The 17119-nt window shown below is 31.8% G+C and overlaps 1 protein-coding gene across 1 annotated transcript; it reads right to left on the bottom strand.

The window, feature by feature from the left end:
- Nucleotides 1–307: 307 nt before the first annotated feature.
- LOC116769614 (toll-like receptor Tollo) lies at nt 308–5121 on the bottom strand. Its single transcript, XM_032660752.2, is given in 3 exon segments — nt 308–1020; nt 1023–3416; nt 3419–5121. Coding segments are annotated over 3 exon segments (4014 nt in total). The 5' UTR covers nt 4935–5121; the 3' UTR covers nt 308–916.
- Between the last annotated feature and the right edge of the window lie 11998 nt (nt 5122–17119).

The following is a 17119-nucleotide window of genomic DNA, read 5'->3' on the forward strand; positions in this document are numbered from 1 at the left end:
TTCACAATGATTGATTTGTTCATTCAATTTGTAACAATATAGTAAGTCTGTACTCAGCCTAAAGCTCACTGGCCACGCCGCGATCTTATCCCGTTTGATCAATTTAGATAAAATAAATATTTATACATTCAACTTTGGACGGGCGAATAAAGTTATTCGTTAAATTGATTATGACGATGAAATTTTTTTTTCATACTCTCGCCTCTATTCAATCAATTGATGATAGATACGAATTTATGGAGATGATGTTATGTTATGGGAACGAGCATGTCATAAATTAAGATTAAGGTTAAATGAAAATAGAAAATAATTAAAAATATTAATTTATTTTATGTATACTCTGCATTTTGGAAGCGTAATAAATACGTTTTTTTTATATTTTATGTAATCATTACATCACAAATTATATACTTAAAATAAAACATAACTATTTACAATTGACTAGGGTACATTTCAGTTCTACAACAGTTTAAATATTATTCTACTTTGTTTTATACACATCTCACTTCATTCGTAAGGATAGATAAGTACCAAAATTATCACAAAACAGTCATAGTTCCCTATAATGAAGACAGTAAAGGTATTATACATGCAGTAACCTAACAACACTCAAGTTATTTGAAAGGAATGTATTGCTTTTAAATATACAAGTATATTTTATAATGGTTCAACGTGCTTTCATGATAAACAGGTACAATTTCATGACATTAAATTATATTAAGTAATATCGTGGCAATAAAGAGGTACTTGTAGTACATGTATTCTTGAACAACATATACTGGAGGATACACGTCAATTTCTAAACTTATTAGTATTCGTTCAGCACCAACTTATCTCTTAAAATAAAGCATCTTAATACTATAACAGATATATACAGTATAGGTTTATCCATATTAATTTAAATCACATTTTTCGTTTATACAAAGTAAGTCTTTCTTACATTAGTGGGTCTTGTATTAGACATAGCTATTTGTTGGGCGGGTCTTAATGGTCTCTCCTCGCAGGGATGGTTGTCGATGATACGTAACTATGGTGGTGAGGCAACCGATCATCCGGTCGTCCTTCACTGCTGGCAACCGAACATGTCTCGTCTTCGGTACTCCGCGCCGAAACCTCAGCACTGGCACTAGTTGAATGCATCGGACTTGACATAATAGACATTTGACGATCCATTCCATACTTGTACCAAGAATCATGAGAAGTTGGAGGAGCTGTATACCTCAAATTCACGTGCCTTCCAAACCCCTCCCTATTACCAGTTTTTATATTATTAGCGTTATGTATCGTCCGATTTGGTAACGTAACGTCCACGTCAGGCAACCAAAAATTTAATTTCTCTAAACAATACTTTTCACCCCACAGTATCACTGTACACGTTTTAAGCAACACTTTCAAGTCTGGATCGATACTTATGGCACTTAAGTCAGTCGTTACGAGAAAGATAATTTTTTGTCGCCTATGTCGCACATTCACTGAGTTTATAGCACATTGAACAGCCGCTTTTGATGCCGGCATATCCCACTCTTGTTCTAAAAAGCTTGTAGATAACACTATTATAAGTCTTTTTGAACTTTCTGCTGCACTAACTAAATTATCACTAGATCGTCTTTCGATTAACTGTAAATCTCGATGTTGTAAGCACAGAGTATGGCCCAACTGCTCTAACTCCGAACTCACGACACGCATGACGCCTTCATCTTGTGGATTATACATAAAGAAAGCGGCAAAGCGTTTGTTTTTGTTATCATTCACATCCTTCGAGGCGGAACTAAATACTCTTATACCATATTTTGAGTGCATCCACAGTTTAAAATCGTCTCTAAACATAAAAAGGAAAGCACACATAAGCAAAAGCACAGTTACTGTTATCAATCCAGCCACGATATACGGGATGTAATTCTCAACACTATCATTTGATTCAATAAATAATCGTTTCTGAGTCTCCGTTCCTGTTTCCTCGGTGGTAGTCTCAGCCTTACATTCTTTAGAAACAGTTGCTATAGTTTTGTTCATCGGTTGACCATGAGCAAAGAAACACATCATGTTATCCGTATCTTTGGATTTTTTAATCAACCATTGATTTAGTTGTGCTACATCTTTACAGTCACATATCCAATTGTTCCCCTCCACAGATACTCTCGTACGTGGATTATTGTCGGTAATAACTCGCCATGGCATGTACTCAACGTAACCGTTATTATCTAGACTCAAATATTCCAAAGAAGGCAAATAGTTAAAAGTGTCATTTTCAATAAACCTTATGTTATTGTCTTGCAAATAAAGTTCATTCAGGTTTTGTAATTTTGTAAACTGTGTATTTCTTAACACCTCCAATTTATTATTCTCCAAATGAAGTACTCGTAATGATTCAATACCATTAAAAGTTTTATTTTGTATTAAATTTATATTGCTGTTATTAAGATATAAAACTTGCAGGCGTTTTTTGCCAATGAAAACATGATTTCCAAGTTCTTTAAGATCATTTCCATCTAAATAAATTTCAGTAGCGTCCATTGGTATTTGGTCTGGCACATGGTCATAACCACCACTTGAGCAATCTACTACGTTTGAGCTCCACGTGAGGTCATGATAGCAGGAGCATTTATCTGGACAAGTCATTTTACAGTCACATGCATCAAAATCGCAACAGTGACATAAAGTAAAACAATGTGATTCATATTCACATAAAAATTCAAACGATTTGACTTCCAACAGTAGTACATCTGAACTACTCCTTGAATGTGTTAGGGAGCATCTCACATTTTCTAAATCCATTACTCTGGGACGCTGTCTAAGTTCACTTAATTGGTTAATTCTTTGTAGCCATTCCATTGTACAGTCACATTCGAAAGGATTCTCACTGATATAGAATTCTGGTAGATCTCTATCCTCAGGAACAAAAGAAATTGCGAATGCACCAACATCTAAAGTCTTTATCTTGTTTGAATATAGCATAACTTTGTTTAAATTATACTTCTGAAGAAATGTTCCTGGATTTATTTTCTCAATATTATTGTTATTTAATACTACTGTCTCTATACTACTTGGAAATGAAAATTCATCAATGTTTCTTATTTTATTGTTGCTTACATCAAGCATTTTCACATTACATGTTTCTTTAACACCATAAGTGTCCTCAAGTTTTTCTATTTTATTTTCGTGCATGTCCAACCATTCGAGATTTGTTGGTATGTGGCTATAGTCGAACCACAGTAATTCATTGTTTGAAACATTTAACCAGACAAGAGGTTGTGTTTTAGTAAAAATTCCTTTTAAATCTACTAACTTATTTCCATCTAATACTATGGCTCTTAACTGTAAGTTAGAAGCAAAAGCTCCATCATCTATTTGATCAATATTATTGGAAGCCAAATTTAATATTTGCAATGATGGTAAGGCAGCAAATGTGTCTTTGAGATTTTTTCGATTTTATTTCCCACTAGTCGTAAACCAAATAAATCATCCAAGCCTTCAAATAAATTTGTAGTAACTTTTGTTATTCTATTCATTCCCAAGTCTAGAGCTGTTAAAAATCTTAGAGTTTTGATAGCCTCAGGTACCTCAGATAATTGATTCCCGCTTAAACCCAAATCATGTAATTTGGTTATATTTTCAAAAGAACGCAAATCAACTTTCGTTATTCTATTTCCATCGAGGAATAGCTGATTTAATACGTATAAATTTGAAAAATGGTTACTATCTACCTCTACTATATTATTATGCGCCAAAGAAAGAGAATGTAGATTTTTCAAATAAGAAAAGGCGCCATCAGCTATTCGAGCTACGTTATTATATTCCAAACTCAAAAACTGTAGATTGTTTAAATCTTGGAACAATAGAGCATCAATCTTTGTTATTCTATTGTGCGATAAGTTCAAAACAATGAGACGCACTAATCCTGAAAATGTATCTCTATTGACCCATTCACTTGTCAGTTCGTTATAAGATAAATCCAATATTTGCAGTTGATCTAATCCTTCTAATAAACCGGGCGCCAGAACACTTAATGAATTGTTATTTAAATATATTTGTTTAATGTCTCGTGAAGATTGGAACATTTCTGGAGGTAATGCAGTCAAAGCGTTTGTTGACAAATTAAGCATTTGCAAATCACTTAATCCCACAAAAGCACGATCGGCGACAGTGGAAATTCTATTATTTTGTAAGAGCAACCTCTGAAGTGCTCGCAAGCTCGACAGACCATTGTCTGGAAGAGCACTGATTTCATTGAAAGACATGTCTAGTGTTTCTAGGACAGTATTACAGGATTTACCTGGTGCGGTTGGACCATTTCCCCAATCTGAGAAACCCAAATTCGAGATATCCTGCAACCTATTTAAAGTTATATTTAACTCTTTTAAGTTATAAAGAGGACAGAATATTTCAGAGGGCAAAATCCATATATTATTGTCACCAAGATCCAAAGTCCTTAAATCTGTCAGTCCTCTAAATGAATCGCGATGAAATTCCATTGACATTGCAGACCAATCCGTATTATGGGTCCGTATTGTTAAACTCCGCAAACCGCTCAATGGCGACAACACAGCTGACGGCACGTATCTTATTTTACACAATTCTATTTTCATTTCTTTCAAGTTGTGAAATCTCGACAAAAGTTCAGTTCCCTCCTCTTTCCTCCGACCTATATCTAAAGAGCTCTCAAAGAACAGTACATCTGTGCAGTGAAGATCTAGCGACGTGATTCGCTGCGCTTGTGATGAACTAAGACCGGCCAGGAGGTCGGTTGCCCCTGCGGCGGTTCGAAGCGAACATGCAAGCTGAACTCGCGTAGGTTCGCCCGCGCCGCCGGACACACGCTGCCACTCGCACTCCTGTGGCGCCTCCGCCACTCGACTCGTCAGGGACGCTGCACCGACACACTGGTGCATCTGACTCCATACCGCGTACACAGTCAACAATCCAAAAAATAGCATTTCGATCACTTTATCCAACTCTAACTATTTAATACGTCACTACTAGTATCGTTGTATACGCACACATTTCTACGCTAGTCCGGATATAGTCGGAAAACTTTTTGAATTTCCCGTCAAACTTGTTTCGACTTACGATACATAACGGACGGTGCGCTATCGGATGCGCTACAACACCACTCTCGTTGAGTATCGTAGTACGACTGACTGACTGCGAGCTGTGAGCATGAGGCGAGAGTCGTGCCTCCCCTTCCCCCCTCGACAGAGTCGCTCCTCCCCCGACAGAGACACCTGATATCAGTCTCTCTGTTGTTTGAAAAGTTCACAACGGCAACAAGTTGCTCACAGCACGATTGGCATGAACGGGAGCGTGCTTGGCGAGCTTTTATAAACACGGCGCTTCTTACTCTGTTTGTTTTTACCTTATCATAATTATTCAGTACAAATTGCATGATTCGTGTTTCGACTAAGTATTAATACCAAAAAGTACTTTTTACCCTCTACATGAAATATTCAATTATAACTACAAATCTATACAATTCTTCACCGATATTTAAGATAGGAAAACAACTGACCAACTAATTGTAGAGAACATGCATACGGTAAGCTAGAATAAAATATGTGCAATGAGCATAATTTCTTTTGAATTGATTTCGCTTTGTTCCATATCTCCAATGAATACCTGAAATAATGACGCATTTAGCACTTTGCGATAACCCGCCTCTTATCAGAGGGACTTGTTAAACCGTTCAAAGTGACATCATGACTTAAGAGTTTCCTTCCACATTTCTCGCAACCGAAATACTTAAATCCTTTTCTAATACATTAGCCGGCTTTGTCATTACTTTATCTTACTCAAATACACTTTGGTAAATAGGTACGGTCTCGACACATAGAGAGGTCTTGTTTGAAGACCTAAGTAATACATTAAAAGTAAATACAGTCTTGTAAGTAATATAGACATTTAAATTTAAAAATAAGACTATATTATTATTTATTTGCACAATATCATATAATCGATTGAAAAGAGCTTTAATTATTTTTTTTAATCAAACTAACTGCTTGACGAATTTTCGTATAAAGATTAATTCACAAACAATGGTACTTCTAATATTTATTTTGTAATGTCAATCAGATATGTCGAATACATCGACATAATGGCACAAGCATTCAATGATTGCACTCCAGTATAAATGAAGTCGGTAAGCATAAAAGACTTTTATTAGCACCGCGGTTAACTCAACAAAGAGGTAACTAATCAAAAAAGGCTCTTTAGTACTCACAGTGGTATAAGTTGTTCCCTACAACATGATTATGTACTTTTCCTCTCAATATTTACACATATATGCAAATTACTTAGTTATTGATGGAAGTAGTTATTAAAAAACATTAACTAATACATCTCGCTTATAATGCATGTCTTAATCACCGTTTTACAAATACATAAAACGAATAGCATGTTAGGCGTAATGTATTATAATAGAAATGTTAACGAAGTAAACAAACAAATTATTTATGAATAACTAGTGTTTTAATATAAAGTTATAAATATTAATTCTCCGTAACACTAAACAGTGTCATTAGTGTACAACCAGTGACGCCCTCTGGTTCAGGAAGTAGTAAATCATACTAGTAACTAACTGCTACCGTCTTTACTGGAATCGCGCTTGATGAAGGGCTGACGGATCACATTAATTTTATAAACCAAAAAGTCTCAGTAATATTTTAATTTACATCAACTCTAAAAACACCAAAAAATTACTTCACAAAGGTAGTAATAACTCGCTTCGCTCAGGTATAAAAGTTAAACTCAGAAAGCAACGCCATCTAGAAAATAACACTGTAACTAATTGACACAAATGCACCTTTTATTTATTTTTTAAAAAGTAAGATATTCGAAATTTTGTGAACATAATCGGGTTTCGTTTTACTTGTTTCAGAGCTCTCAATACACTGGAAGTCGTTAAGAAGGTCCGATTAAAACGATCATCTAGTTTTTATTGCGCACACATCCTGCTCAGGAGACTTCTAAAGAAAACAAAATTTCACCGGATCTGTCACCATAATCGTTTGATGTGCTATGAATCAAGAAGAGCTTGTTAACGTTCAAGCTATTAATCAAAAACACATGGCATTGATATTGAGGAATATATTAGATTTATAAGGCTATAAATTAACTCTATCATAATGTGCTCAAGTTAAAATATGATACAACTATTGACTATAAATTTAAAAATACCTTCTGGAATGATTTTATATTATTATTATTATTATTTTATTTTACTTGTGCTCCAACTGCATTTGGATATTTGAACTGACGATGCTATTATGTGCTACATTGGGGATGATTAATTTTTTTTAATAAGAAAATATTAAAATTATGCAAACCTCCTTTAATAAAAAAAAGATAAATATAACTTCATGTGTACATCGAAGAAGTTATTTAACTTAAATTTCAATCAGACAGGACGGATGCTATTAATTTAGGGGTCGACAACTCATAACAACAATAATACCTCATGCCGTATGAAAACAACATGTGACTTTGATCGCCATATCCAACCACATTACAAGTTAGCTTCCCGCCAACTGTTACCCACATTATCTGTCAATAAATAGATTCTATTGTGCCCCTGTGAAAAAAAAAAAACGCATAAATCGAATCCATCTTCCTATGCCATTCAGTTCCACTCTTACACCGAGGTCCCTAAAGACCCATACTTTTGGCAGTAAACGTCAAAATATTTTCTATCAGTTGTGCTAATGGCTGCAGTTTGTAAAGTCGGCATTAACTTCATATTGTTATGTTATCCCAGTATTATATTGCCAAATGGCATTCCTTGATCATGTTTGAAACATAATTCGTAGTATTATATGATTAATAGTTTATAAACCAATGAAGTAACCACTTGTTACAAAACTGTATACCATATTATTTAATATAATTATATATATATATATATGTATATATAATGAAATTCGCATTCCATTGTAATTCAACACCTATTTGGGTAACATGTACCAAATGTCTAGATTTAGTCAATATGTGTCAATGGAATTTTAGTTTTTAAATAAACTAAAAAAGTCAGGGTTTTTTTCTTTGTATACATTAAAAACAGATTTCTCTATCATATTAACTTAGGCATTTCCGAATTTGTGATATCTTTTGACTATTTGCTATATAACCGTTTATTAATATAAAAAACTGTAGCTGAGACCTATTTTAGTTATTGTTTTGTTAGTGATCACTGTGAGGTATTTATTACATATCATTTTTATATTCTTTAGATTTGTACGTCTTCTACCATGTTTTAACAATCGGACAAAACAAAATTAATCAAAGATACAATTCAAATATCTAATTTGATCAGTATTTTAACGCGAGTTATGTATAGTCACACTGAATTTCACGTTTCTCATTCATAACCTATGTTATTACGTAAAAAAGCAAACTTCTGATTGTACTGATATTAAATAACAAATGAAATTATTAACAATTTTTTTAGTTCATAAACTATATACGTAAAAGTTTTTTGAAACTTGTTGTATGGCAATTTATCTAACACGATACGTGGTTATACATACATATGTATAAAAATATAATTACATTGTAAATCATATTTTTTTAAAAATCACAATAATAATATTTTCCTCTAAAATAATTTGAGTTTCATACCCTAAATAATATTGCGATATTACAAAAATTATAATCGTAATATCTATTACAAACAGTACCTAACATTTTAATGTTTCCCCAAACGATATTGAAAAAAATATCACTACTAAAGACTAAAGTGATGTATGCCGCTGTTTGAAACTATATACTTATATTATAATGACATTACACTACAAACGACGGTCGCCGTGATTATTCAATTTCACCAAAACTCTGATTAGATTATTCCGTTATCATAAGAAATTCGTTAGACGTGGAGCGCAAAAAAATTTATGATGAGAATTCAAGCCCAATCCCCAGATACTTGACGAAATTCGAATGAATGTAATGCCATTATGATTAGCATTATTTGCTTCGTAGGGGCCGTGGATTCCGGTTTTCAGAATAAAGCGAATTTAGCCAATACAAAACATTTTTTATAAAGCACTTTTTAAATTCACCTCAAACATCTGTGTTCGATCTCCGACAACGGCGGCTTAATCGCATTTGTTACGCCACATGTTATTAATAGACGAATGGTTTGTTTGAATATTTTGGTGACATCAGTGTTGTAACATTCACTATAAAATGTTAGTGGTTCTCGATATCATTTCTATAATGATAAGTAATATACTTTGTTAGATTTTTAATGTTGAATGATCGTCTCGAGTTATAATGACTGAGTATTATAAATAGTGAGTACACTCTAATAATGTATATTTTTTAATATTATAGAACAGAAACAGTAGTAAAGAAACTATCACAATTAAATGACAAAAAAGTTTATGTCATTATCTAAATCGTCAAAGACTTTAAAAAAATCTATAACTTTTGGATTTAGAGAAATTTATGTGGGGATTTTAATAAATAATTAGATATAGACGAATCTGTAAACATTGAGCAGAAAGTTTTTATTTTCTACCACATTTTATAGATCTGGTTAATCCGGTTAGCTTTGTCACGGACGTTTAGGACTCGCTGCACTAAATATGAATCTTTACGCTTTTACGTTGACATTAATCACAAAAGACCGGCTGATTTATAGAACAACAAGCCGTTGTTACGTCCAGTTTAGTATATAGTGCTTATCATATAAGGCGCCAACAAAGGAATAGTACCTACTCATAAATCATAACTCCTAATAGCTGAATATTTAAAGTGACCACCTTACATAACTAAAAGTGTCGTCCAAACTTAATATGTACTGAATAACTGACAAAGAGCCTCTATTACAGAAAACAAGTTTTACTGTTTTTAATTTAGGTCGCTTTAACATAGTAATTGTATGTTATGAAAACCTTTTATAATTTATTGCCTTAACCAATGAAAAGGAACACACAGACGTTATTTTTACGACCTAAGAAGTATTTACACGTAAGTACTCATATAATTTATGAGAAGCTTAACTATATGATAGGAATATATGAATTCATGTGGCTTTTGAATTGTACCATTATTTCACGATCAAAGCAAAAAGCAAAAGCAAATCCTCGCATAGCTTTATAAGAATAACAGCCTTTAAGGCTTATTTTATCATTTAAAATTTCAAACAAATATATTCGTACAGCACACACGTTGTTATATTTAATATTTATACCTAATATTACGAGAAACGTAATATTTTCGCAATATCTTAATTCTTAAATACAAACACCACTGTGCAATAGTCTATCATGTATCACAGCAGGTTAAATATATTACACAGGTATGTCCGAAACATTGATATCTGTCTAAACAAAAATACACAGCATGTAACAAGCTGGAGATAAACTGATAAGCATAATAGCTTGCTCGAATAAATAATAACATGACACGTTTGTTCAAATGTACAGAATGAGTGATGAAAGATTGACGGCGGAGATATGAATTTTGTGATCAATTGAATGATCGCAGTCAGTTCACACAATAAATCCTTTTTTTTGTTTTTGTGAAATCAAACAACAGGCGCGCCGGTAACCGGAGAACATTCAAACGTGAGTCCTAGAACTGCAAAAGAGACAGTCATTGTTTTCCACATAATTGATTCGTATATTGTATTATATTGCTTTGAATTAAGTCGACTTTGCATTCTAGATAATGTCACTTGAAAGTATTTATGCCTATCGAAGTATTTTTATTACGTATTATTCAAGCACGCTAGAAGTAGGATACGAACAAGCTTTAAATAATATTTCCGCACTTTATAGAAAACATTTGCAAAGAATGTCTCATAAATTTTTGAACATCAAACACGATATAGCAACCAAAATACTGCATTGCGTTTCAACTATTATAAGAATCGCGTGTGTTCCATTTAATAGAGAATTCAAGCTTTGGTTTGTTAAATAACATTTATAAACGTTTTGATAACCCGTATGCAACAAAAAAATTGCACGCAACTTACACCCTAATTTAAATTTGATCTCGCTAGATAGAAATTAGGTTAAAATATTTTTTAGAGACTGTAAAAACCGTGTTATTTTAAAATGTAACTATAGATTTTTTTGAAAGCAAAGCGAGTTCTTAACTCTGATATGAATTATTTTACGAATTAAATTTTCCTCGTTTTTAATAAGATTAAGATTAAGTTATTATAAAAGGGTTTTAGTTATTAAGGTATTGTAAAAATAAAAGAAATTAAAATTTTACCCTTTTCATAAAATAATTAAATGTATGATTATAACATAATATATCGTGATTGTAATTTTCTTGCATTAAGAAATAAGAATTTATTTTGAGAACGAAAGTTATTCCTCATTCACATCTCATCTGCCCGTGATCACGGTTGCTGCAAAGTAACCGAAACTTCGAGAGTATGTAATTTTTTAATAATAAAATACGCATAGTATAATCCGAAAAATATTAGCGAAAATCTTAGATCTCATTAAAAAATATTCTGTTTCTTTGAAATAAAACTCGATTCCTAGCATCCATTTCAAAAGGTTCATGAATGTTGTAAAATCTGATTTAAAAAAGACTTTAACATGACAAAGTTACTTAACTCTGTCAGATGATTCAAATTATCAACTATAAGTCCAGACAGACAAACAGTCAGTCAAAACACAAAAATTAAGATATGGTATATATTTTTTTATAAATCAACAACTATCCCAGACTCTATATCGAATTTGTCTTTAATGACGCTTTAGTATATTTAATTGCGATGAAACCAGTTTCGGTGAGATCATCTTAAATCTTATAATTAAAACCAAAATCAAAATAAGCTCGCCACATATTCCATCTGTGTCAGTGACCGAATTTGAATGGTCAGAAATTTTTTCAGCGCTTTGATCTGTGGGTTCTTGCTTTGTGATACAAAATTAATGATTTTTGGTCATTGCATCGCTGCGTCTTCTTACAATAGGAACAGTGACAATAGTACCCTGCTGTCGGGTATATTGACGGTAGGATCGGCTACCTACGTTCCCTACCGAAGCTTTGTCTGCCAGAGTTTTGGTCACGTCATGACCCTAAGGAAGGTGAATCTGGAATTTTTACAAAAGAAGCCCTAATTATGAAACGGATTCTTTACGCATATTATTTATATTTCCAATTTGTTTTCATATCAACAACATTTTTTTGTATAACCACGCAACGTGTTGATGAAATATGTATTACAAACAATTTATGAAACTGATTAAATTTTATTCAAATAGTTATTATAAAAACTTTCGAAATCTCAGAACTTCTTCTATTTGTTCAGATCTTATATCTGAATCTAGCCCTAACACTGTAATGTTTCTAAATGAAACTACAATCTATAAATAAAGATTTTATTTTTAGTAAATATTGTGACAACGTAAGCATATCGAATATAAATAGCTAAATATATTGTAATATATGTAGCTTTAAGTATATGAGAATTCCTTTTACTTAGAAATAATAATACGGTTGAAATAAATTTGATTCCATTATTAAACGGGTGGGCGGTTTATAAACATGTTATAGAAAATTAAATGTTCAATTCAATAAGTTCCAGCTTTAATAAATTACGTATGTGTCTACGGTTATCTCGGACACCATTGTCGATTTCGGGTTTGAGGTATATAACAAGGGTGGTCTGTTATTACTCGATATTTGACCCAAATAAACGTTAAACAGCTATCAATGTGGACCCTGCGAGCGTCATTGTCATCGTAATTTATTACAGTTCAATATAATTTCATTAGCACCAATACCACCGAACTGTTTAAATATGGCCACAATTCTGTTGACGACACTGTCGTTGTTATGGGCAATAAATCGAAGGATTATCTTGTCCGTAGTCTGTGATTAGTTTTAATCGATGGCTAGCAATATATTGAAGGGAAAATCTAAAATTAAATTGTTTAAGCCAGGTTAATGACGGACCTACAATGATTTACGTTTTTGCGGCGTAAGTATGTAAGTATGTCTGGTAGCGGATTTATAAGTCTTGTTTTGGTAAACTAAAATTACGCATATAATTACTTTCAATGTTGTTAGCGTAATTCTAATGGAAGAATATTTATTTATTTAGAATTTAATCTCCCAACAATTTTATATGAGAAGGAATGATACAGTAAATTTTAAAGTTGTCAATATAGCACAAGATACATTGCTATAAGAAAAACGTAGGCGTTTATAAAATCCAACCTAACTAGAAATAAAATTGTTAACATGAAATGAAGAAGACCGTATTTTCACACAGAGTACTCGATTACAATTGTATGAGGAAACAATTGAGCAATTCAGAATTCGTAAAGCGTCTGCAAAAGATTTACTGAAATGACCAATAGACGACGTGAGGAGCCTTTCAAAATGTAATATTTACCTTAATGTGACGATAGACTGTACAGAAAATGTTCATAGTATTGAAACTTAGCAAACTAAAAGAAATCCAAAGTATCTTACGTGCTATATATTTTCTCAAACAATTGTATTACCTAATAGTATTCTATAACATTCCTTACAATATGCATTAAGTAATCTGTAATCAAAAATATTACAATATTACCGATTGGATAGCGAGTGTGAAATCTAAGAATTTACTACCTTTACTTTTAAATTAATTTGGATCATTTCCTCGGACACGCCATCTAAAAATGCCTTTTTTTACATCCATTAGCTTAATTTAATTCCTCAAGATACTACAAGTTTAGATAGGCAGCTTTAACGTAGTACTTTCATGTTTTATTCCGTTGGAAATGAAAAATCGTGAGGTTCTTTAAAACATTTTATATGTTAGTTAGAAAAATCTTTTTTATAAGCAGTAACATTTTATACTTTACCTGCTTTACAAATACATTTTAATTTTCTTACTTTACCATTTTAATCTCAATTTTTTTACAGGAGCAAAATTAAAAAGAACATTATATTTATATGAAATATTACCAAATTCGTCGTAGTTACTTAAGGGGTTTATCTCATACATACATTTCGTTACATCTTCGAAAATAAATTTTATGTATTAGGGTTCACAAAAGTATACGAATGATAGCAGTGGAAGGCCTTTGAGTTATGCTAATGCATCCTGCGATACCTCGGAAGTCATCCACGGTTTCGTCAGTAACAGATCTTAACAGCATATAAACATAAATATGTCCAATACCGCGTCACTAAAAAGCGATTGTTGTTAAATTGAATGGCGCATTAAATAAAAGAAGACTGACTCACGATAATCACGACTTAAAACTGCCCCGTTATTTTTAAGTGTTTGTCTAACAATAAAAATGTTCAAACCAATAATGAACGATTGTAAATCTAAGCTGGAGTGTTTTACGTTACAGAACTATTCCGATGAGATTAAAGAAAGTTAAGCTTTTTATTGACTTGATGTAATTAAGTTAAATTATTGGATTCAGTAGAGCTCCTGAACTAATTATCTGAGTGTAAAAATAGCCACGTTCTTGAGCTAATTTAACCAAATGCAGCAGAGAATGAATTTTTTTTTTTTGAGTTTTGTTAGGAATGTATGTTTTGCATGAATGAGTACTTTATTTTACCGCCATTATTATATTTAATTCTTATGAAGTAGTATCAACAATTCATTTCTTTTTTCTATTAAAAAAGAAACTTGGCAAAGCTTTATGTCTTAAATATTTTTTCTGATATATCTTAAATTTATAAGTCACAATAATTATATTGGAGCACTCATTTAGAATGTACTTATTTCATACCTTTTGGTCCAGGTGTTATATCAAATAATATTGACATTCACACTATTGAAATAAGCCAAAAGTCTCAAACCATCAAGACCACACAACATAACTCGCAACATCACAAAGAGTGTCGTTTGCCGCTAAGAATAGTTCACTATTGTCATTGTCAAAACAAGATCGGTTACAATAAATCTTATTAAAACTTCGGCCTCACACCGTCATCCATTCTCCTTTGAAGAATAGTTGTTTACTGTAAATGCGGATATTGCGAACGGACAAACGCATTGTGGCTTAGCATCTGCCCTACCTGAATAAAGTTAATAGTTTAAGTAAACCACACGACAAAACGTATTTTTACGTCTTAGAATATATTTTTTTATACGTTACATTTATTGATTTGAAAGGTACCTTCTTTGTACAGTATATGGCATACATTTCATATGACATATAAAAAACACGAGTGGAATAAAAACAATGAATACCATAGTTTTAACTTAAAAAAATAAAATACGAGTAAAATAAAAAATATATCCATTAATGGGTATATAATAGCTATAAGATTAGTTGTCATTGTAAAAAGACGATAAACATCATGTAAACTTGTTTACTAAACTTGGTCCCTTGCCGCCTTTAATTTGCTTTTAAAGTAAAAATATTATTTTTCAATACAAAATAAGATTATTTTATGTATAAGTTGACGCTTTATCCTACTTATATTGTAAATGCGTAAGATTGTGATTATGTTTGTATCTTACCTTACCCTAAGAAATCAGAATAAGACAATCTATAATGGAGATCACAACATGACAGTTGTAATTGTATGAAATCTCGCGATACAGACTATAGATGTCGGTGCGAGTTGGTTACGATGTCTATTTTTTTGGCGTATATTTTATACATTTTCCTCTGAGTGCAGTTGCTAAGTTTATAAGAACGAAGTCGCAGAAAAAACTAACATTGTATAAAACCTTCAGGTTTACCTTTCAGGTCTACTTCAGTAGACGTTAGAAAATAACACTATTACATAATTATATTTTATTATTGATATGGTTATGTAGTAAGTTAAATTGTTTATAAGCGCCACCTACCGAATATTTTAAACATTTATTCCGACAAAAAATGTTTAGTTCAAATTGCTATAAAAAAAGCTTGAGTAAATTGCAGACTGGTTTAATACCTACTTGATAATTTTTAACTAGTTGAAGAGACATCTACTTAATTTTGATATAAAGAGTTACATAAAGTTATGAAAAAAAAGTACCTACATTTATTTAATACTTTAATTTTATAGTTATGTTATACTAAATAATGAATAATTAAGTTCTTTTGTTACATGATGAAAAAGTGATAGAAAAATTATATTAAATTTTCCTCTTGTCCTAGTGCATATCAAACTGATAACTTTATTAATTGGCTTCAGATTTTCCAAATATTTACCGTTTACAGACTTTTTAGCCTGCCATCTATTTGATATAACCTGCTACTAGTTACGAAGTACGTTGTCGTTTAGTAACTCCGTACAACGTTTATATTAAAGAGTAAGGTTTAGATGTCACAATAGATGGCACTTTAATGAATCTCCACTTCAACTTGAAATATTTTGGTGTTCATAGATATTGTATAAAAACCATAACTCTTGTTATACGTGTCGATTAACAATAAAGCAAGGCCCACTTTAACCTGCCTTCACAATGTATCCTTTGATAAAATACATTAAAACTGAATTGTCCGAAGTCGCAATTTTATGTTTTCGTTAATGATGTAAGGTGTAAGTGTAAAGTTAAATCCTAGTTTCTGGGGTTGCAAAACCCTAGCTTCTTGGGTGCTGTCTTAGTACAAATATTTTTAGTATATTTAAAAAAGTATATCCATTCAAAAAGAGTCTTTAGAGGAATATGCAATTATCTTAATAATTATGTGATTAATTTCCCGGTAGGTAACGCCACTTTTTTGTGCGTATATTCGCAATTATTATAAAATCACCTACATAATCTATTTACCAATCTGATTAATTACCTACTTCTACAAATTTTACAGCATTTAATTTTGATTTTTAACTCTATGGATAACTTTCATACCAACTGAATTTTTTTAAAGTTATTTCATTTTGTTTATTATACTCTTTATCTCATTCATCACTTAATCGAAATATTTGATTTTTAAATTTTGATTTTCAACTTGGTAGCAACGAGTGATAAATTTAATTTTTTAATTTCTTCTTTGCTAGTAGTCCTCTGTGGTGAAAAAGGTCACGGATTAAGTCTGAAAATAAAAATATAGCCAAACGATATTGCAGGCATGCATTCCACAAATAAAATATATATTTTTTAATAAAAACATTTTGACATGGTCTGTTAGACCAGTGAGAAGTAAGAAAATACATCCTCAATTAGGAATTCCTTTTAAGAACGCAATAAATTATTACTGAAAAAAAA

Source organism: Danaus plexippus, chromosome 14 (assembly GCF_018135715.1).
Source record: "Danaus plexippus chromosome 14, MEX_DaPlex, whole genome shotgun sequence".
NCBI lineage: Eukaryota > Metazoa > Arthropoda > Insecta > Lepidoptera > Nymphalidae > Danaus > Danaus plexippus.